We start from the raw sequence: 21,633 nt of genomic DNA on the forward strand, positions 1-21,633 counted from the left end.
GTGCACCTGTGTAATGATAATGCTGTTTTTTTTTTCATTTTTATTATTTTGTTAATTTTTCTCCCATTTTCTCCCCAATTTTCGTGGTATCCAATCGCTAGTAATTACTACCTTGTCTCATCGCTACAACTCCCGTACGGGCTCGGGAGAGACGAAGGTCGAAAGCCATGCGTCCTCCGAAGCACATGATAATGCTGTTTAATCAGCTTCTTGATATGCCACACCTATCAGGTGAGTGGATTATCTTGGCAAAGGAGAAATGCTCACTAACAGTAATATAAACTAATTTGTGCACAACATTTGAGAGAAATAAGCTTTTTGTGCATATGGAACATTTTATGGATCTTCTATTTCAGCTCATGACAAATGAGACCTGCACTTCACATGATGCGTTTATATTTTTGTTCAGTATGTATTGCTAAGAATGTGAGAGTAGGGTGACTCCCCTAGCAGGTCTCAAACCCAGGCCACCAATACCAAACACCCTAATCACTGTCTTAATAAGGATATCTGTAGGGAATGTGCTTATTGGGACAGTGTAGTTAGGCTCTGTCTAGAAGAAAACCTAACCCAATATTTCCCAAACTCGGTCCTAGGTACCCCAAGGGCTGCATGTTTTGGGTGTTGCCCTGGCATTACACAGCTGATTCAAATGATCAAAGCTTGATAATTAGATGATTATTTGAATCAGCTGTGTAGTGCTAGGGCAGAAACCAGAACGTGCAGCCCTTGGGGTACCTAGGACCGAGTTTGGGAAACACTGCCCTAACCCCTACTTCCTACAGTAGGCACTTGTGTAGATCTGTAACAACTTGATAGGTGTAAGCAATAGGGTGAATACACTTTGAAGTAAATCTCAGCTCTGTTAAAAGTACACTCAAGAAAATAGTTTATTGATCATAGTGATTCAGGAGTATCATTAAAACAGGTTGATATGCCCCACCAAAATTAGACAACTATACGGAAAGCCCTTAAATTGTTGAAATAAGTTAATAAAATCAATGATGAGAGAATAGCCAGACTAACTGATATCTGACATGGACATGGTGGCGTAGTAGAAGGATCAGAATACCATGAACCAAGAGGTTGTGACTTTAAATCATAGGTGAGGACATGTTGAAGAATAATTACTGTATAAATGAACATGCACAATGCAATTGTGTGTCAAATGCGCAAGTTTAAAAGACTGTATGTTAAAAACTATCCCTCGCCAACAGACAAAGAGCTATGAACGGATCAGTGGTTCATCAATCAGGGCATTGATTGGCTTGGCAACAGTGATGTGTAAAGACATTTTCTTGGGACACATACATGCTCTTGCAACGTTCCCGTGAAACGTGTCTAGAACATTCATATTTTTTATTCTGAGAACATGGCAACCCTGTTACGTGTATGTTTGGTGGGATGTTGATGGAATGTTCTTCTAACCCACAGAAAACTGGAAACACAAATGTTCTTGCAACGTTCCCATCAAACATGTCTAGAACATTAATATCTTATGTTCTGACAACATGGCAACCATGTTCTGTGTATGTTTGGTGGGATGTTGATGGAATATTCTCCTAACCCTCAGAAAACTGGACACATGAATGGTCTTGCAACGTTCCCATCAAACATGTCTAGAACATTAATATCTTATGTTCTGTGAACATGGTAACTATGTTCTGAGAAAATTCTATTTGACATTAAGGGAATGGTCTATTTGAAACTCTCCTTGCATATCACGGGAACATTTCTGTGAAAGTGTTAGTTAATGACCTAATGAGACTGAAGGGAACATTCTCCAAAGTTGTGGGTAGAGACCAGGCTGGAGTGTGAAAGAGAGAGATTGTGTGGGGGTGGAGAGAGGTGTTTGTGAGTTGTGTGCCCACTTGGGTTTGTATAAGTTTATATTTTTCTTGGTTTTTCAGTTAAGAGAGCAAGACGTGTTTGTTATTTCAGTACATGTCACTAGCTGTGTACAGTATCTCATCTGAAAGGAAAAATAATTAGTTCGAATAATGTTACTGTGTGTGTATGCCTCCGTTTCCATCCTTCCATTACCTCTTCTTTTGTCCCATCCTCCCAACCAGCTCTCTCCACATCTAAATGTACATCTATGTTTTCTCAAGTCATGAAAAGTAAAGCTTTCGCTGTGTGAACCCGTTTTCCTTTTTTGACAATGTGGCTCTTGAAAGCCAAAAGGCTGCAGTATTCTATTTTTACAAGTTATGCTCTCAGAGATACATTTGTGGGCAGAGGGATCCTCTGAAGTTTGTTTAAGAGGATTGGTGGGAGTGTGTTCTCTAAGCTCATAGGGCTGGAGACTACACAATCAGTAGTGTTTATGAAGATTTTATTCTGGTGTCACTCCAATGACTATCACTGGCACAGATTACCAAACTCAAACACAAAATCCACCACAAAGACACAGACACAACGCCATTTAATGACCAGTCAGACATGGACATCATGGCTACTACCTATCTGAACATGCGTGTAGTGAGAATTTAAGACCCTCCTTACGTTTGATGATACCATTAAATGAAGCACAAGACTGCTGTTTATGGTAACTCAGGCCTTTTGAAATGTAACTCACGATGTGGAACAATTCTGGAATCATAAAGATGTAAGAGGATCTGAAGACTGCTGAATGTTTAATGAGTGTCACGCTCACAGCATGCATCCAGATCCACCCAACCCCGGATCCTGATGCCTGGATAACCCTTCACTGTAGTGGCAAATACTACAATCTGCTACTTGCAGAAAGGTTTGAATAACACCTATGTATTTGCTCACATTATACAGTACAATATACAGAGTAGACCCATGGAATATGGTGTTAACGTGTCATTTCCTTATTTTGCAAGTAAAATGGAATTCCACAATTCTTGTACAAAGCATTTGTACGATCATATTATTTGTTACCCTCTTTGGCAGGGCTGTTCCCAAATAACCTTAGGTATTTGAGGGATTAAAAATAAAACATATCTCTATAACATTGTTGCTATATTTGCTAATTGATCAGGAAAAGAGCTAGGGATGATGTACAATGATTCTGGATACAGCCATTTGTGAACATAAGACATATCGGCGTGCCACTAAACACTAAAACAATCTGAATGTGCAAAACTACTGACACTGAACCAGTGCAGGCGAGCCATGATACTAACACAGTACTAACACTCAAACAGAGTGCCCCAAAACACTGACATACTACACAGACCATGGGCTCTTCATGTGTAAACATCATACAAACGTGTCATTAAACAGTCCACTCCAAAGCAAAACACCTGCTGACACAATGTCTTCAAATAAGATAGATATTACCCCTTCCCCCGTCCCACCCCTCCATAACAGAACTTCCATTTCAGTTCTATACACCTTTACATATTACAGTGTGATTTAAAATTCATATTGACACATTGTTTCACTGAAGTACCGACTGAGTTTTTGCTGCTCAACTGAATGTGCTGAGCATAAAAGCAGCGCTGTCAACCCATAAATATGGTGACCATCTTGGATAATCTTCACCAGCATCGGCATAATAGATGTCCTCAATCCAGTCTTCAAACACAATGCAAAAATGAACAAGTCATCTCATTCTGTCCACAACAAGTCTTTTCAGGGGTCACCTGTTAAGGTACCATGCTCAGCCCCAATGGATGCTGGGAAGAGACAGGGTGTCATCTCTCAGATCTTAGTTCTGATTGGCTCTCTCTATACAGAGAAAACAAAAAACGAAGAGAACAAAAAATACTCCAAAATAAGAGGTGCAAGATAAAAAAAACCTCTTCAGCAATCTCCAGTGTTTCACACGTCTGTGTTTCAGTAGTCTTCTCCACTTCAAGAGGAGCCAGTCAGTCTGGATGAGGGCCCTCTTTATCAGTCTTGTCAGCTTAGTAGTCTGTCCCTCCCAGTCCCATCGCTTCTCTTTCTCTCGCCTTCTCTCCATCTCCATCTCCATCTCTCCCTCTCCTGCTGGTGCACTGGTCCTGTGGTCTTTAGAGGTGAGAGGATGTGGAGAAGCACAGCTTCAGGGTGTAGGGGTTAGAGCCATCTGGAAAAGGTCAGCCACACGAGGTTACACACATACTACACACACATAAACAAACACACATGATCATATGGCATGCCCACACACGTGCACACTCTGCTGGGGACAGGGGACATTGGCAGGGAGAATTCTGAAGATGGGAGCGCTAAGTCCGGTCTGGGAAGAGAAAAGGTGTGCGGCAGATGGTGCAGACTCCTCTCCTAGTGTGCTCCCTCTATCTCACTTCAAGCACACACACACAAGCACACACACACACATCTAATCTCCCTCTCTGATAGCGACTGATTCCACAGGGCCAGGCTGAAACACCTGTGGTGCCAACCAACACAGAAATAATGTAAAAAATAACCACCTGCTGCTAGAACAGACAGCATTTACAGCTTTCTCCCCTTTTGGATTTTATAACATTTCCCTCATGCTATTTCATCCAGGAAAGATATATATATTATCTTCAGGTCTTCATGTAAGTTTGGTCTGAATCCAATTTTATGGGCATTTCTCCGACTGTATGTGGCACTATCAGTTCTCATGCTGAGAGTGACTACTAACGGTTGAGTGTTTGGTGCTAGTAGGCGGTCACTGTTGAGGAAAGCAAGGCCATCTGGTCACTTACTTGGTATTCTGATCTGGTAGTGGTTTAGGACGGTCAAGACCTCGACAGCGTGTGTCTTGGAATCAAACTCTAACAAGCCAGAAATGGTTTTGGAGGAGGCTGACAAGAAGAGAGGAGAAAAGGACAACTTAAGTATGAAAGTACACTTAACTCCTTCAACAGCCGAACACACACAAACGGAAAAAGTTAAAAAAGCCCAAACTTACGCTTTGCATCAAACATCTTGAACTTGGTGAAACCTGGCACATCATGCTCTGAGCATAACTGTAAAAAAAGAACAGCTGAGATTAAGGTTGTTGCGAGACAATAATTCTGTTCTAACCACAACCACAAGGTGGAGCTCTTTAGTCTCTCGGTCAAACTACAAACATCTTTGACAGTGAGTGACAGGCAGAACCATCAGCGGTCATCTTCTTCTATGCAAACTATTTTAATTGTGCAGCAAAAGAGTAGCAGGCTAATTTCACCTCTTAGCCCTATTGACAAAATATTAGATATGCACCCTCATCCCAACCACATACCCAAGATCCAGCTGGGCCTCTGAAATGTAGGGGGAGGGGCTTGTAATAGTTCAGCACACAGGATGAGTCTATGCTAAACGTTACCCCATACGAACCTCAGAAACCCTTCCCAATACCCTACCCTGCCATCCCAGCCATATCCTCAGCAGCTGGTACTTTCAGATGCCAGGAGGGATTTGCAGTAGTGCAGTACAAAGGATGGACTTCTGGGAGTTAATAATTACCTTACTCCCTACATCCCATCCCCTAGCCTTGACCTTCAACCCCTCTGTTCAGGCCTCTGCTCACACCCTCTCCACCATAGACCTTATCACACCCCTACCCTCAGTAGCTGGTCCTCTGAGATGCAGGGGGGGACGTTGTAGTAGTGCAACACACAGGAGGGTGGCTGGATGATGTTCTTGGAGGCCTGGCCTTGGCTGGTGAAGCGGTTGTTCCTGGTCATGGCAAAGTCCTTATAGCTGCTGCTGCCGTCCTCCAGCTCAAACACCTGGCTGGGGATGACCGCATGCTGCTTGGACACACTGGATAGGGGGAGATGAGAGAGGGAGAGGAGAGGGGGAGAGAGAGAGAAAAAGCAGGAAGAGGGAAAAAGGAGGAAGAGAGAAATGGAGAGGGAGGGAGTTGAAGTCCAGGTCCAAAAGGCTCCTTAAAAACTTCTACCCCCAAGCCATAAGACTACTGAACAATTCATCAAATGGTCACGTAGACTATTTACATTGTTTTTACACTGCTGCTACTCGCTGTTTATTATCTATGCATAGTCACTTGACCCCTACCTACATGTACAAATTACCTCGACTAACCTGTACACCCACACATTGATTCTGTACCGGTAATTGGATTTGATAACAGAGAAAGAGTAATAAGATACTAGTAGACAATAATATTAATTACGTGGTTGAATACTGCAGGTCCTCAGCTTCCCTCTAATGTACTAACAAGGACACTCACCAGACGTTGAGCCTCTTGCCAAACACCTTGATGCTGTTGAGGTGAGTGATGGCCCTGTCCACTGCATACTCATCCCCCATCTCTACTAGGGCAGTGCCTGGGACACTCTTCATGAACTTCACCTGCCAAACACAGTTTCAGACATTATGTTCATAGCAATCCTCAAATAGATTCACACACCTTCAACTACACCTCCTTCAAACAGAAATACTTCAATCAGAATAACACACACTGCCCCCCCTCTCCCCCCCAAAAGATAAAATAAATGTTAATTCACAGACAAACTACCACAACACACACATGGATGCCCTTAAGTTCCTCCTCAGGTGGGCCCCCCTGCTAACCTTTTCAATGTTGCCATAGAGACAGAAGAGGTTGAAGATGCGGGTGCAGTTCATCTTGGCGGGGTGCAGACCGCTCACCATGGCGACAGAGCTGGAGCCGTGGTTGTAGGAGGAACTCTGGGGCAGGGGGTAGGCCACCACTTCTGGGATGTCGTGGGAGCTCAGCTTGTACCTGCTGTTCCCTGGGAGAGGCAACAGGGGGCAGTGTGACCCTGGAATACATAACACAAGGGGAAAGGAGGAGCTGGGGTTACAACTTTCACTTCCACCTGGGTTGTGCTCAGTAGGCACGAAACGGGCAAAAACATTTTGAAACGAAGGAGATCAGCTACTACTTTCTTGTCCCGTTCGGTCCTCATGAACACAACCCTGATGGTGAAAGGAGTGTGGAGGTGGGTTTTATTTTTCTCTACTAGCCTCTTGGGAGGTCTCTACTCCTCTCACCTTCAGATAGGGTTGAGAATCTACACCCTCCAGCTAAGCAGTAGGGGTGTGTGGGAAGTGTGGATAATGTAGAAGTCTGTGTGGATAGTGTGGATAATATGGAGGTCTGTGTGGATGGTGTGGATAATATGGAGGTCTGTATGGATAATGTGGATAATGTAGCAGTATGTGTGGATAGTGTGGATAATATGGAGGTCTGTGTGGATAATATGGAGGTCTGTGTGGATGGTGTGGATAATGTAGCAGTATGTGTGGATAGTGTGGATAATATGGAGGTCTGTGTGGATAGTGTGGATAATATGGAGGTCTGTGTGGATAGTGTGGATAATGTAGCAGTATGTGTGGATAGTGTGGATAATGTAGCAGTATGTGTGGATAGTGTGGATAATGTAGCAGTATGTGTGGATAGTGTGGATAATATGGAGGTCTGTGTGGATAGTGTGGATAATATGGAGGTCTGTGTGGATAGTGTGGATAATGTAGCAGTATGTGTGGATAGTGTGGATAATATGGAGGTCTGTGTGGATAATATGGAGGTCTGTGTGGATGGTGTGGATAATGTAGCAGTATGTGTGGATAGTGTGGATAATATGGAGGTCTGTGTGGATAGTGTGGATAATATGGAGGTCTGTGTGGATAGTGTGGATAATATGGAGGTCTGTGTGGATAGTGTGGATAATATGGAGGTCTGTGTGGATAGTGTGGATAATATGGAGGTCTGTGTGGATAGTGTGGATAATATGGAGGTCTGTGTGGATAGTGTGGATAATGTAGCAGAATGTGTGGATAGTGTGGATAATGTAGCAGTCTGTGTGACATAGAGACGAAGGAGGCGGATATTTCTTTATTTAACTTTCATTTTATCAGAGAGTCATACTGAGACCAAGGTCTATTTTAAAGATGAACCCTGAATTACATAAACTACAGAAAATAGACGCACCAAATATAAATACAAAATGCAGAAAGAAAAGCACATTAATCAGAAATAAGGTCCTCAGAGGCACCAAAACATCACATTTAAGAACATTTAGAAGACCTTTCCACAAACAAGGTGCACGAACACTAAAAGCTGTACTCAGTAGAGACCAAAGGAGTTTCCAGAGTTAACCATCCCTGAGACCGGGTGTGGGAACTCGTATGTCTAAAGTTTAGTAATGATGTTAGGTACAGTGGGACTTTTTGTAAAATAGCTTTTCAAATGAAAACATAGCAATGTATCAACCTGCGTGACATCAAAGAGGGATATGGTTGGCACACTGAGTAATAGGGTAGTGTTTTGGTGCTGGGGTTAGGAGGGGGATCTTACCGTATCCGTTGTCTCCGTAAGAGGACGGGTGCTCCCCTAGTATGGCCTGTCTCTGCCTGCCCTTCCCACGCTCTGAAACATCAACACATTGACAGCATAGGGAGAGAGTATGAGGGAAATGGCTCTGGGCTACACATTCAAATAGGAGCTATTCAAATAGACATGCTGATAAAAAGGTCATTGGAGGTAAATAAGCATAATATAATTAGAGAAGTGACAGAAGACCTGTGACATTACAGGTGAATCTGAATACACTGGTGATACCCCAAGTCTGTTGACTTTTAACATTCATTTACAAGTTCACATAGTAACAGTACTATAGTCATTAGGCAACACATGGAAACAATGCTATTGATTAACACACGTTAGAATATAAATCCTGCTAATACTGTGCATTAGAAGGACTTCAATGCATCCACAGTTGTATCCCATGCATCCCATGCATTAGTACTATGTTGTACTATTTGAACAGTAGTACTATGTTGTACTATTACATACAGAGAGAAGGAGACACCAATACATGTAGGCCTAAAGTAGGTCTACTGTTAACCACAATGGCAATTTACTTTACTAAATACAATTTACATCCTTCAGCAATCTATAGACAAGGAACAGTGGAGAGAAGATTCAAAAATAGAAAGAAAAAACAAAGGGCACATTTTAAACAGGTGGAAAACATTGTTACATTTTTATACAAAGATTGGTGGAGGAAAAGTACCTGAATTACATCACTAGCGTGAACAGTCAGCAACCCTCTCACTGAGGTCTTGGCTTTACTGGCACAGGTTGTCTCTTTCAGCACAAGTGAAACAACATCAACCTGTGTTGCATCATCAGATAGTCAGTTCACAACTGGCACAGAGTCACAGAGAGATACATGGAGGCACAGGGTGGACAAAGAGCAGCTGCAGTTCCATCTCCCACAAGAGCAGTCCAAACTGAGCCTTAATTAGAAGACTAACAATACAGTTGAAAAGATAAAAGAAACCTATTGGGCACAGATGTCAATTCAGCATCTATTCCACGTTGGTTCAAATGACGTTGATTCAACCAGTGTGTGCCCAGTGGGAACCTTCCATGTTCCATGAATCAGAGCTCCTGTATATCTACATGGAAACCCAGATAATATCACTCCAATTATTCAGTTCAATAAGTTTACCTCTACAACTGAAAAGCCCCTCTATACAAGTAACACGATCTCCTTTATTAGTCAGTAATGCTCCACTATAGCTTACAGGAACCGATCTATGTAACTATTGCAGCCAGGTCAGCTCTGTGGTTGGGGGGTTGGGTGATGCCGTGTGGTATCCACAACAGTCCCCCCAGGCCAAGTCACAGTCACACACACACTCTACTGAAATGCTGCATGGGTGTAAAATGATAAGGGGGATTATTAAGAGAGAGAGCTTTCATCAGATAGTCAAAGTGACCTTCAGTCACAGATTAGGGGCGTACAGCAGGGTTCACCGCCCTGTTTGCTGTGCCAGCGGAAGCCATCATTACCCCCTCCCATCTCACCCTATGCCTCCCTCCACAATCAGGCCTCAAACAGCATCTATTATTATACCCTGAGATCCACCCCCACCCCCCATGCCTCACAAAAACCCTCTCTCCTCTGCTCGTCCTCTGGGGGGGAGAAGAAGGGAAAACTATCCATCACTAACAACACCCTCGAAGAGACTGCAGACCCATGCTGTGCACTCAACCTTTATTTATCCAGGTAAAGTTACCAGAGAACAGATTTGCTTTGGCAATCCTAATTCCCTGGCCAATTGGTGCACTGAGCATGATTAGAGAATTAAAGCGTTGCTTCTCTTCTTGGCTGACTTTCTCCCGTTTTATATGGAATGGTCAGTTAGAATTTCAGTTTAAATTGCTAGTTATTTACCCCACCCAAGTCTAATGCTATTTCCTCCAAAGGGGCCAGGGGATGAGAGTCATAGCAAAGTCTCCTTGCGGAGGACTACTAGCTAAAAAGGCAGCTAATCTCCGCTGTGGGCAACAGCAATATGAACCCTGCTTTGGCTAAGGCAACTCACAGGGGACGTGATGTCACAGACAGCCTCTCCGGCTGGTCCCCATGGGATGTGAACCAGACACCATGTTGTTGCACGTAGAGCATCGCGCTCTAACGTGTTGTAACACCATGTTGACACCTGTTCCTAAATGCCAGGGATATAGGTTCTCTAGAAGGAAATGTGCTACAGACCGGATCGCACAGTATATACTGTAGGTATACTCTCCGCGACTTCATTATACAGCAGCTGATTGAACCATGACTTATACTTATTCTGATATACAATCCAATACCCAGTATAATAAAAGTGTGAGGGTGATTTAAAGTGAATCAAATATATGTTCCTCTCAGGTAAGCGGAAAGCGGCATGGTACTGAAGCAGTCAGTCCCGAGGTGAGAGACATCCACAGAGGACGCTGGAGGAATACATTTGAGTGTCCTAAGAACGGCACCACAGCAGGAGGCTAACTCACTCTCACTGGGCTTTCAAATGAGTTAGCATCTCGCCTGACTTCTCATTTAGCCATGCAGTAAAGGGTGATATTCATCATAGGGTGAACCCCCTCAGCAGTCGACTATGTCCCCTGGTTAATTTGAGTAGATGGATGCACTAGGAGAAAAGGGGCTGACTTTCACAGGGCAATGCCTTTCAGATAGAGATATAAAGGTTGGGTCTCTGATAGAGGGCCTCTAAGGAACTGTGACTCTCTTCATCCACACGATGTACCCCCATTAACAGTGCATTCAAGAATAGACACTCAATGTTCAGGATTTAATCTAAACAGTTCTCTCTGCTACAGTAGGCATTTCAACACATTGACACTGACAGAAATGCTATAATATAAAGTAATTTACAGTAGAAGATAGTGTCACCTTGGTGTTTAAGTAGATTACAGAGCAGAGATTTTTTGCTTATTGTCTGACTTAAGACAAAGCCTAGTGAGAAATACACTCTTATGTTCCCATGTCCAGACTAGGGATAGTATAGACTAATACATCGATATTTCTACTACGGATTATTTGGTGAGAGAATATAAAGGGTTTTAACAAGTCAGATAACTGACTGAATACGATCAGGACGCAAGCAAGAGAAGAAAATTTGTCCAGTCTAAAAAGTCTAAAAGCAGCCAATCCTCCAGCCATGAGGTGGCACTGGCAGGTTGTCCTGGGTGTGTTGATGTTGAGGTTGCATGAGGTCAGGATGAATGAGTAGTCTCTCTCCCTCTCTCTTGAGGTTTGGGTGAAGATGGATGCATGTTGCTGTGCAGGGTCAGCCTGTCGTCCATCCCTCTCTCTCTATTCCCATGGGCGGCAGGTGCAGGCTTGTGAGAGGCGGATGTGAGAGTGTGTTGCTTGGAGAAGGACGCGCAGTGGGTCGGTCTTGTGTTGGCTTGGTTGACTGCAGGTCTGTGGTCCATACTGGTCCTTAACCACCTCACAATAGGGGGCGCTACAGTCACAATGATGACTTCACATAGACGGGGTGGGATGGGGGGAGGGTAGTAAAGAGGGGTAGCCAACAGCAGGCCATTTCTCTGCTCTTTTTTCAAACAGCATCTTTGCTACTATAACATTCCTCATGCAATGATACAACCACAGTGCTCTCCTCAGCCTCTGACTCAGTATCTGTCTGTCTCAAGTTAGCATATTTAGCACAGGATAAGGAGAAGTATCGTAATTTCTCTGTCTCATTTCAGCTGACGCAGACTAAACTCAAGACAAACAGTCCAGCTCTCTCTCTCTCTCTCTCTCTCGCTCTCTCTCTCAACTCAGAGCGTATCTATCTACAGCCTGTGAGGAATGAGAAGAGAAACAGCCACACTTCTTTGATATCCTTTCCTCTCCTGCTATTCTGTTTGCAGCCTGGGCAGATTTCAGATAAAGGGGGAGGAAAACCTGACAGAGGGAGGAAAACCTGACTCTGCCCTGCAGGCTGCCCATGGACACTCTGACACAATGACAGCCCTATATGGCAGCCCATAGCCCTAACTCAGCAACTTCTACACAATGAGATCACTCCATAGCCTACATATACAGAACAAGGAGCAGAATCTTACCTCTTCGGACCAGGTAAGGCTTTGTGTAGTCCCAGCTCTCGTTGTCATTTCTGATCACGTTCAAGCGAGTTGGCTATAGGAGGGAAACAACAGACAGGAAGTGTTCCGGCGTTTTAAAGAAAATCAATTTACTAAGCGTTATGTATGTGATTGTGTGTGGTGAATATAGACTTACCCTTGCATATTCAATTTTTAAGGTGCAGCAGCCGGCATAGATGTCGGCTCCATTGAGAGCAGCCTTAGCTTTCTGAGCGCACTCGATGGACTCAAATGTGAGGAGGGGCAGTTAAGGACAACAGCAACACAACCAAATAACCTCAAGCCTCAATGTACAATTACAAGTCCCCAGATAGAAGATATAAAATCTCTAAAACCATCAACAAAAACAAATCTATGCTGGTTGAATAATTTGACCTGTGGATGCCTTTTTTATGGTCACACCCTCCAACACTCACACTCTAACAGGCAGCCAGGCAGCCAGCCAGCGAGCCAGCCAGCCAACCAGCTAGACAGAAAGGATATTCCACCATGGCCTGGATGCCGTTACGTTTGAAGATGACGATGCGCATCACACTGCCTATGGGGTTGCACACTGTGTAGAGAACATCCTTGGAGACAAGAAATGGAGATACACGGAAGGCTTTAGTCAGCTCTCACCAAGGCTGCAGCTGGAAGATAAATGTTCCTATTAAAACTGCATTTCTCCCTGACACCTACAACACCGAAGACAATATACCTGGCTGTGACAAATTTGTTCACAATATTTGAGAGGTTCCTGTGTGAAATTGGTGGAATAATGAGAACCAGTGAGAGACTTCATAAAGTAGGAACATCTGTGTGTCCTTAGAGTAGAGAGGATGCAACCTGGATGCAGGAACCTAAACTCAGCAAAAAAAGAACCGTCCTCTCACTGACAACTGCTTTTATTTTCAGCAAACCTAACATGTGTAAATATTTCTATGAACATAACAAGATTCAACAACTGAGACACATACTGAACAAGTTCCACAGACATGTGACTAACAGAAATGGAATAATGTGTCCCTGAACAAAGGGGGGGGGGTCAAAATTAAAAGTAAAGTCAGTATCTGGTGTGGCCACCAGCTGCATTAAGTACTGCAGTGCATCTCCTCCTCATGGACTGCACTCTATTAGCCAGTTCTTGCTGTGAGATGTTACCCCACTCTTCCACCAAGGCACCTGCAAGTTCCCAGACATTTCTGGGGGGAATGGCCCTAGCCCTCACCCTCCGATCCAACAGGTCCCAGACGTGCTCAATGGGATTGAGATCCGGGCTCTTCGCTGGCCATGTCAGAACACTGACATTCCTGTCTTACAGGAAATCACGCACAGAACGAGCAGTATGGCTGGTGGCATTGTCAAGCTGGAGGGTCATGTCAGGTAGAGCCTGCAGGAAGGGTACCACATGAGGGAGGAGGATGTCTTCCCTGTAAACGCACAGCGTTGAGATTGCCTGCAATGACAACACGCTCAGTCCAATGATGCTGTGACACACCGCCCCAGACCATGACGGACCCTCCAGAGTACAGGCCTCGGTGTAACGCTCATTCCTTCGACGATGAACGCAAATCCGACCATCACCCCTGGTGAGACAAAACCGCGACTCTGGTCCAGCGACGGTGGGTTTGTGCCGATAGGCGACGTTGTTGCCGGTGATGTCTGGTGAGGACCTGAGCACTGATGGAGGGATTGTGCGTTCCTGGTGTAACTCGGGCAGTTGTTGTTGCCATCCTGTACCTGTCCCGTAGGTGTGATGTTCGGATGTACCGATCCTGTGCAGGTGTTGTTACACATGGTCTGCCACTGCGAGGACGATCAGCTGTCCGTCCTGTCTCCCTGTAGCGCTGTCTTAGGCGTCTCACAGTACGGACATTGCAATTTATTGCCCTGGCCATATCTGCAGTCCTCATGCCTCCTTGCAGCATGCCTAAGAAACGTTCACACAGATGAGCAGGGACCCTGGGCATCTTTCTTTTGGTGTTTTTCAGAGTCAGTAGAAAGGCCTCTTTAGTGTCCTAAGTTTTCATAACTGTGACCTTAATTGCCTACCGTCTGTAAGCTGTTAGTGTCTTAACGACTGTTCTACAGGTGCGTGTTCCATTAATTGTTTATGGTTCATTAAACAAGCATGGGAAACAGTGTTAAAACCCTTTACAATGAAGATCTGTGAAGTTATTTGGATTTTTACGAATGATCTTTGAAAGACAGGGTCCTGAAAAAGGGATGTTTCTTTATTTGCTGAGTTTATATGCTATCCATTTATTTTAAAGTACCATTGGTCTTGATATAAGACACTATCTATGGCGTTGTATGTCTATCTATAAGGGAACGTGTATATATCTATGTCCATAGAGTACCAAGAAAAAGTTTGGACACACCTACTCATTCCAGGGTTTTTCTTTATTGTTACTATTTTCTACATTGAAGAATAATAGTGGAGATATCAAAACTATAGATAGTACATATGGAATCATGTATTAACCAAAAAACTGTTAAAGAAATCTAAATATATTTTAGATTTGAGATTCTTCAAAGTAGCCGCCCTTTGCCTTTATGACAGCTTTGCACACTCTTGGCATTCTCTCAACCAGCTTCACCTGGAATGCATTTCAATTAACAGGTGTGCCTTGAACTTTGAAAGTTCCTTCAAGTGGAGTCGCAAAAATCATTACGCGCCATGAGGACCGCCACAGGAAAGGAAGACCCAGAGTTACCTCTGCTGCATAGGATAAGTTCATTCGAGTTACCAGTCTCAGAAATTGCAGCCCAAATAAATGCTTCAGAGTTCAAGTACCAGACACATCTCAACATCAACTGTTCAGAGGAGACTGTGTGAATCAGGCCTTCATGGTCGAATTGCTGCATAGAAACCAATACTAAAGGACACTAATAAGAAGAAAAGACTTGCTTGAGTCAAGAAACACGAGCAATGGACATTAGACTGGTGGAAATCTGTCCTTTGGTCGGATGAGTCCAAATTGGAGATTTTTGGTTCCAACCGCCGTGTCTTTGTGAGACGTAGAGTAGGTGAATGGATGATCTCTGCATGTGTGGTTCCCACCGTGAAGCATGGTGGAGGAGGTGTGATTGTGTGGGGGTGCTTTTCTGGTGACACTGCTGGTGATTTATTTAGAATTCAAGGCACACTTCGCGGGCTAGGGCTATTTGACCAAGAAGGTGAGTGATGGAGTGCTGCATCAGATGACCTGGCCTCCACAATCACCCAACCTCAACCCAATTGAGATGGTTCAGGATGAGTTGAACTGCAGAGTGAAGGAAAAGCAGCCAACATGTGCTCAGCATATGTGAGAACTCATTCAAGACTGTTGGAAAAGCATTCCAGGTGAAGCTGGTTTAGAGAATACCAAGAGTGTGCAAAGCTGTCATCAAGGCAAAGGGTGGCTACTTTGAAGAATCTCAAATCTCAAATTTACTTTGATTTGTTTAACACTTTTTTGGTTACTACATGATTCCATATGTGTTATTTCGTAGTTTAAAAATATATATACAATGTAGAAAATTGTAAAAGTAAAGAAATTCCCTTGAATGAGTAGGTGTGTCCAAACTTTTGACTGGTACTTTATATCTATCAGTACTTTAGTGTGTGTTGTTATACTTCTATGCTTGTATGTTCTAACACAGTGAATGTGTCTCTCTAATCAGACAATTTGCCTCTGTTTGACTTAATACTAACATAATTCAACCCTATCTAGGTCTCTGCACATTTATCTTGGTTGTTGCATGTGTTATTTCTTCTCTGCTCAGCTGGAGTGAGACAGCATAAGGCTAGATCGTTTCTCAGCCTATTTGTGCATCCCATATCTGAGGAAGACTGATATACCTGAGCTTCCTGGTATTCTTATCATCAGCCTAGGGCTGTCCTCGACTAAAAAAAAGTATTGGTCGACCGAGAGTCGTCTGTTCTTTCGACCAATTTTTCCATTTGTGTTTTAATTAAATCAACTATATGCACTGAGCTTGTCTGATGCTTTAAGGCAAATGTTTGATTAAATAATTAAGACACACAGATGACAAGAGGGAGTCCGACCGCAATTAATTTGATTGTACCAGGCCGGGCTCAGACTTGCTGCGCTGTGTTAAAAAAAAGACAGCTAGTAACTGTGTGACTAGCACCCGTTGTCTCTCTCCCCTCCCTGCTGCAGCGACAACAGTGTTTATCGCGCTGTCCGTGTTGCTGAACCTGAAAAATAATTACAGCCATTTCTGATGGAAAAGTTTGGTTACTGAAATCCCTAATTTGTTTCGGTTAAACATTTCCTATTCCCTCAACCCTTGCTCTCGTTGCACATGATCGCATTCACATGACCAAGAGGGCCTGACCTATAGCACAAACTCTGAACGCCGAAACACAAAATTGATGCAGATGACGTGACGAATAAACTCAAAAGAGGGGAATGTTTGGTTGCTCAGGAGGTAAAGGGGAAGTCAGATGTGTGGAATAAATTTGACTAATTGCGGAAAATACTGGAGATCAAGAAAAATAAGGTAAGGTGTGCCAAACAGGTTCTGTTAGATTACAATATAATTTTTCAGACTGTTTGGAACAATGTAAACAACACTAATTCAATTATGAGCATACCAGAGAGTCTGTTTGTCTTTTTTCATTTCTTTTTTGAAAGCCTTTATTACAGCAAAGACTAAAAATAGTCACATGAATTTGTGAATGCAATTGCTGAAATGGAACGGTTTATTTATTGTTTCCGCTAATTACTCAAGGTTCGCTTTGTTATTTGAAAACTAAAATGCTTGATTACATTTCAAATCATGAATGACTCGTATGCTGTGTGATGACATTAACGAATGAATGATTGATTGATACAGTATCCTATATAAGTATTGAAATACAGGCCTAAGTTACGGTATTAAGACTAAACAAGATGCCCTCTTTGGCCTACAGCTTGATGGTGGTTATACAAGGCTGCTATACTCAGCCTACTAATGGTAATAACATAACTTATTATAATGATCATAATAATAATAGTAATAATAACAATAAGGAGATAAAAAAGGAGGGTTATTATTTTTTTTATTTTTTTTATTAAATACAGATGGAAATAACTTTTGGATATCAGAGCAGCGGTAACTCACCAGCATTACGACCAGGAATATGACTTTCCGAAAATGGATCCTTTGTTCGTACCCCCAGGGCAATTGAACTTATTCCAGAGGCTACTCCTAGAGGTGTAGCCTCTGGAAGTCCACTCCGAAGGGGTAGAACCATCTACCACTCCGAGTTTATTCCTCGCTAATGTTCAGTCTCTGGATAATAAAGTAGATGAATTCAGGGCGAGGATCTCCTTCCAAAGAGACATCAGAGATTGTAACATACTCTGTTTCACGGAAACATGGCTCTCTCGGGATATACTGTCCCCATCCATACAGCCAGCTGGGTTCTCAGTACATCGCGCAGATAGGAATAAAGAACTCTCCGGGAAGAAGAAAGGCGGGGGTGTATGTTTCACATGGTGTGATTGTGATAACATACAGAAACTCAAGTTCTTTTGTTCACCCGAACTAGAATACCTCACAATCAAATGCAGACCGTATTACCTCCCTAGAGAATTCTCTTCGGTTATAGTCACATCTGTGTATATTACCCCTCAAGACGACACCCCGACAGCCCTCAAAGAACTACACTGGACTTTATGCAATCTGGAAACCAAACATCCTGAGGCCGCATTTATTGTAGCTGGGGATTTTATCAAAGCACATTTGAGGAAAACGCTACCTAAGTTCTACCATCACATTGACTGTAGTACTCGCTCTGGAAAAACATTGGACCACTGCTACTCAACTTTTCCAAATGCCTCCAAGGCCCTCCCCCGACCTCCCTTCAGCAAATCTGATCACGACTCCATTTTGCTCCTCCCTTCATATAGGCAGAAACTCAAACAGGAAGTACTAAGGTCTATTCAATGCTGGTCTGACCAGTCAGAATCCATGCTTCAAGATTGTTTTGATCACGCGGACTGGGATATGTTTCGGGTAGCCTCTGAGAATAACATTGATGAATACACGGATACGGTGACTGAATTCATCAGGAAGTGTAAAGGAGATGTTGTACCCACTGTAACTATTAAAAGCTACCCAAACCTGAAACCATGGATAGATGGCAGCATTTGCGCAAAACTGAAAGCGCGAACCACCGCATTTAACCATGGCAAGGTAACGGGGAATATGGCCGAATACAAACAGTGTACACTAGTTATTCCCTCCGTAAGGCAATCAAACAGGCAAAACGTCAGTACAGAGACAAAGTGGAGTCGCAATTCAACGACTCAGACACAAGACGTCTGCTGTCCCCACTTGCTTCAAGATGTCCACCATTGTTCCTGTGCCCAAGAAAGCAACGGTAACTTAACTTAATGACTATCGCCCCGTAGCACTAATTTCTGTCATCATGAAGTGCTTTGAGAGGCTAGTTTTACGGATCATATCACCTCTACTTTACCTGACACCCTAGACCCACTTCAATTTGATTACCACCCCAATAGATCTGCAGCCGATGCAATCGCCATCGCACTGCACACTGCCCTATCCCATCTAGACAAGAGGAATACTTACGTAAGAATGCCGTTCATTGACTATAGCTCAGCATTCAACACCATAGTAACCTCCAAGCTCATCATTAAGCTTAGGGCCCCCGCCCTGTGCAACTGAGTCCTAGACTTCCTGATGGGGCGCACCCAGGTGGTGAAGGTAGGAAACAACACCTCCACTTCGCTGATCCTCAACACAGGGGCCCCACAAGGGTGTGTGCATAGCTCCCATTTGTACTCCCTGTTCACCCATGACTGCGTGGCCACGCACACCTCCAACTCAATCATCAAGTTTGCAGATGACACAACAGTAGTAGGCCTGATTACCAACAGTGACGAGACAGCCTACAGGGAGGAGGTGAGGGCCCTGGGAGAGTGGTGCCAGGAAAATAACCTCCCACTCAACGTCAACAAAACAAAGGAGCTGATCGTGGACTTCAGGAAACAGCAGAGGGAGCACACCCCTATCCACATTGACGGGACCGCAGTGGAGAAGGTGGAAAGCTTCAAGTTCCTCGGCGTACATATCACTGATGATTTGAAATGGTCCACCCACACAGACAGTGTGGTGAAGAAGGCGCAACAGTGCCTCCTCAACCGCAGGAGGCTGAAGAAATATGTCTTGGCCCCTAAAACCCTCGCAAACCTTTACAGATGCACAATTGAGAGCATCCTGTCGAGCTCTATCACTGCCTGGTACGGCAACTGCACCGCCCGCAACCGCAGGGCTCTCCAGAGGGTAGTGCGGTCTGCCCAACGCATCACCGGGGGCAAACTACCTGCCCTCCAGGACACCTACAGCACCAGATGTCACAGGAAGGCCAAAAAGCTCATCAAGGACATCAACCACCCGAGCCACGGCCTGTTCACCCCGCTATCATCCAGAAGGTGAGGTCAGTACAGGTGCATCAAAGCTGGGGTCGAGAGATAAACAGCTTCTTTCTCAAGGCCATCAGACTGTTAAATAGCCATCACTAGCCGGCTTCCACCCAGTTACTCAACACTGCACCTTAGAGGCTGCTGCCCTATATACATAGACTTGGATTCACTGGCCACTTTAAAAATGGAACACTTGTTACTTTAAAAATGTTTACATATTGCTTTACTCATGTCATATGTATGTACTGTATTCTATTCTACTGAATTTTAGTCAATGCCACTCGGACATTGCTCAATCTAATATTTATATATTTCTTAATTCCATTCTTTTACTTCTAGATTTGTGTGTAATTTTGTGAATTTTTAGATACTACTGCACTGTTGGAGCTAGGAACACAAGCATTTCGCTACACCCTGTCACGCCCTGAACTTAGAGAGACGTTTTATTTCTATTTTTGGTTAGCTCCGGGTGTGATGTGGGGTGGGCATTCTATGTTTTGTATTTCTGTGTGTTTGGCAGAGTGTGGTTCCCAATCAGAGGCAGCTGTCTATCGTTGTCTCTGATTGGGAATCATACTTAGGCAGCCTGTTTGGCCACCTTAGTTGTTGGTAGTTGTCTTTGTTAATGGCCTGTATAGCCCTAGTAAGCTTCACGTTCGTTGTTGGTGTTTCTTGTTTTGTTGGCGACATTCTTAATAAAGACAAATGTACGCTCACCACGCTGCACCTTGGTCCAGTCATTTCCCTTTCGACGAGCGTGACACACCCGCAATAATATCTGATAAATATGTGTATCTGAACCATAACATTTTATTTTATTTGGATTTATTATGCACGTAGCCACATGGTCTAGGAAATGGCACCAGTTCAACAGTGCACTGATGTTTCAGAACCACGGATATCAACCGCTATCCAACGTGGGAGAAAGCGCATTTGTTATAAAATAATACATTTTTTATTGTTCTTATGTAATATAACCATACACATTTCAGTAGCAAATGTCTTAGACTGATGGACTATACCATCCCCACGGGCCTCCACAATGGATCAGTCAATGCAGACAGGCGCAAATCAGACAGGTGTCTTGTACACCATGACATTTTTATTTTGTGTTTGCTATATGCTCGACTAAAGAAATCTCGGTCAACCAACCGCCTATCGACCAGTCGACTAAATGGGGTCAGCCCTACATCAGACACATGCTATCTGAACACTACAGGTACCCCGCGGAGAGCCCTCTCTATCTTGCAATGCAACCTGAGAGGGAGGGGGAGAGAAAGAGAGCAGAGGGAGATGAGAGAGAAAGGTGGCAATAGATGGGTGTTGGCAGGAGATATGTACAAACTCAGGGGGAAATAAAACCTTGAAACAGCCACAAGATGCTTTTAAGCACTACTTTCTAAATGTCGCCTGAATGCTCCCATTAGGGGAGAGAGGTAGACAGAGAGAGAAAGAAAGAAAGAAAGAGAGGGTAACATAGAGAGATAGAAAGGGAGTGAGAGAGGAGGAAAGAGTACAAATAGAAACCCTGTAATTCTATGATAATAGACAATGCTTATGATTCATATATTCACTTGACTACGGTTAACATGGACAATAATGAGGTACTCTTGGTCAGTACTGTTACCATGGTGAGAGTATAGCATCCATACAGTGCCAGGCGGGTGGCAATTACTGTTACTGCTGTGATGCTATTGTGTAATACAGTATGCATTTTCAGCACTGACTCGTGCCAGGAGTCACGTACTATTACCATGTTCTTACCGTGGTGATGGGGTAGAGGGGATTCTGGATAGACAGGAGCAGGACTTTGTTGCCACTGTTGGGGTTGTCTGAGTTGGTGGGCCGGGTAATCCTCTTGCTAGTGGAGTAGTTGAAGAA

At 43.7% G+C, this 21,633-nt stretch overlaps 1 protein-coding gene across 2 annotated transcripts in view; it reads right to left on the reverse strand.

Annotated features, from left to right (window-relative positions):
• Positions 1-865: 865 nt before the first annotated feature.
• LOC129858740 (heterogeneous nuclear ribonucleoprotein L-like) overlaps positions 866-21,633 on the reverse strand; it is a 55,145-nt gene continuing 34,377 nt past the window's right edge. Inside the window, exons 3-13 of one of the 2 annotated variants that reach the window (XM_055928054.1) lie at positions 21,517-21,633; positions 12,813-12,900; positions 12,468-12,562; positions 12,293-12,365; positions 8,219-8,290; positions 6,469-6,680; positions 6,125-6,246; positions 5,493-5,694; positions 4,856-4,913; positions 4,650-4,748; positions 866-4,039 (exon numbers count right to left, since the gene is read on the reverse strand). The exon at positions 21,517-21,633 is cut by the window's right edge and continues 121 nt beyond it. In XM_055928054.1, coding sequence (XP_055784029.1) covers positions 3,984-4,039; positions 4,650-4,748; positions 4,856-4,913; positions 5,493-5,694; positions 6,125-6,246; positions 6,469-6,680; positions 8,219-8,290; positions 12,293-12,365; positions 12,468-12,562; positions 12,813-12,900; positions 21,517-21,633 — 1,194 coding nt within the window. In that variant the 3' untranslated portion in view covers positions 866-3,983. Of the gene's footprint in view, positions 4,040-4,649; positions 4,749-4,855; positions 4,914-5,492; positions 5,695-6,124; positions 6,247-6,468; positions 6,681-8,218; positions 8,300-12,292; positions 12,366-12,467; positions 12,563-12,812; positions 12,901-21,516 lie in introns of both variants that reach the window. The other variant, XM_055928053.1, reaches the window with a different exon arrangement.

This window comes from Salvelinus fontinalis, chromosome 1, assembly GCF_029448725.1.
Source record: "Salvelinus fontinalis isolate EN_2023a chromosome 1, ASM2944872v1, whole genome shotgun sequence".
NCBI classification, from domain to species: Eukaryota; Metazoa; Chordata; class Actinopteri; order Salmoniformes; family Salmonidae; genus Salvelinus; species Salvelinus fontinalis.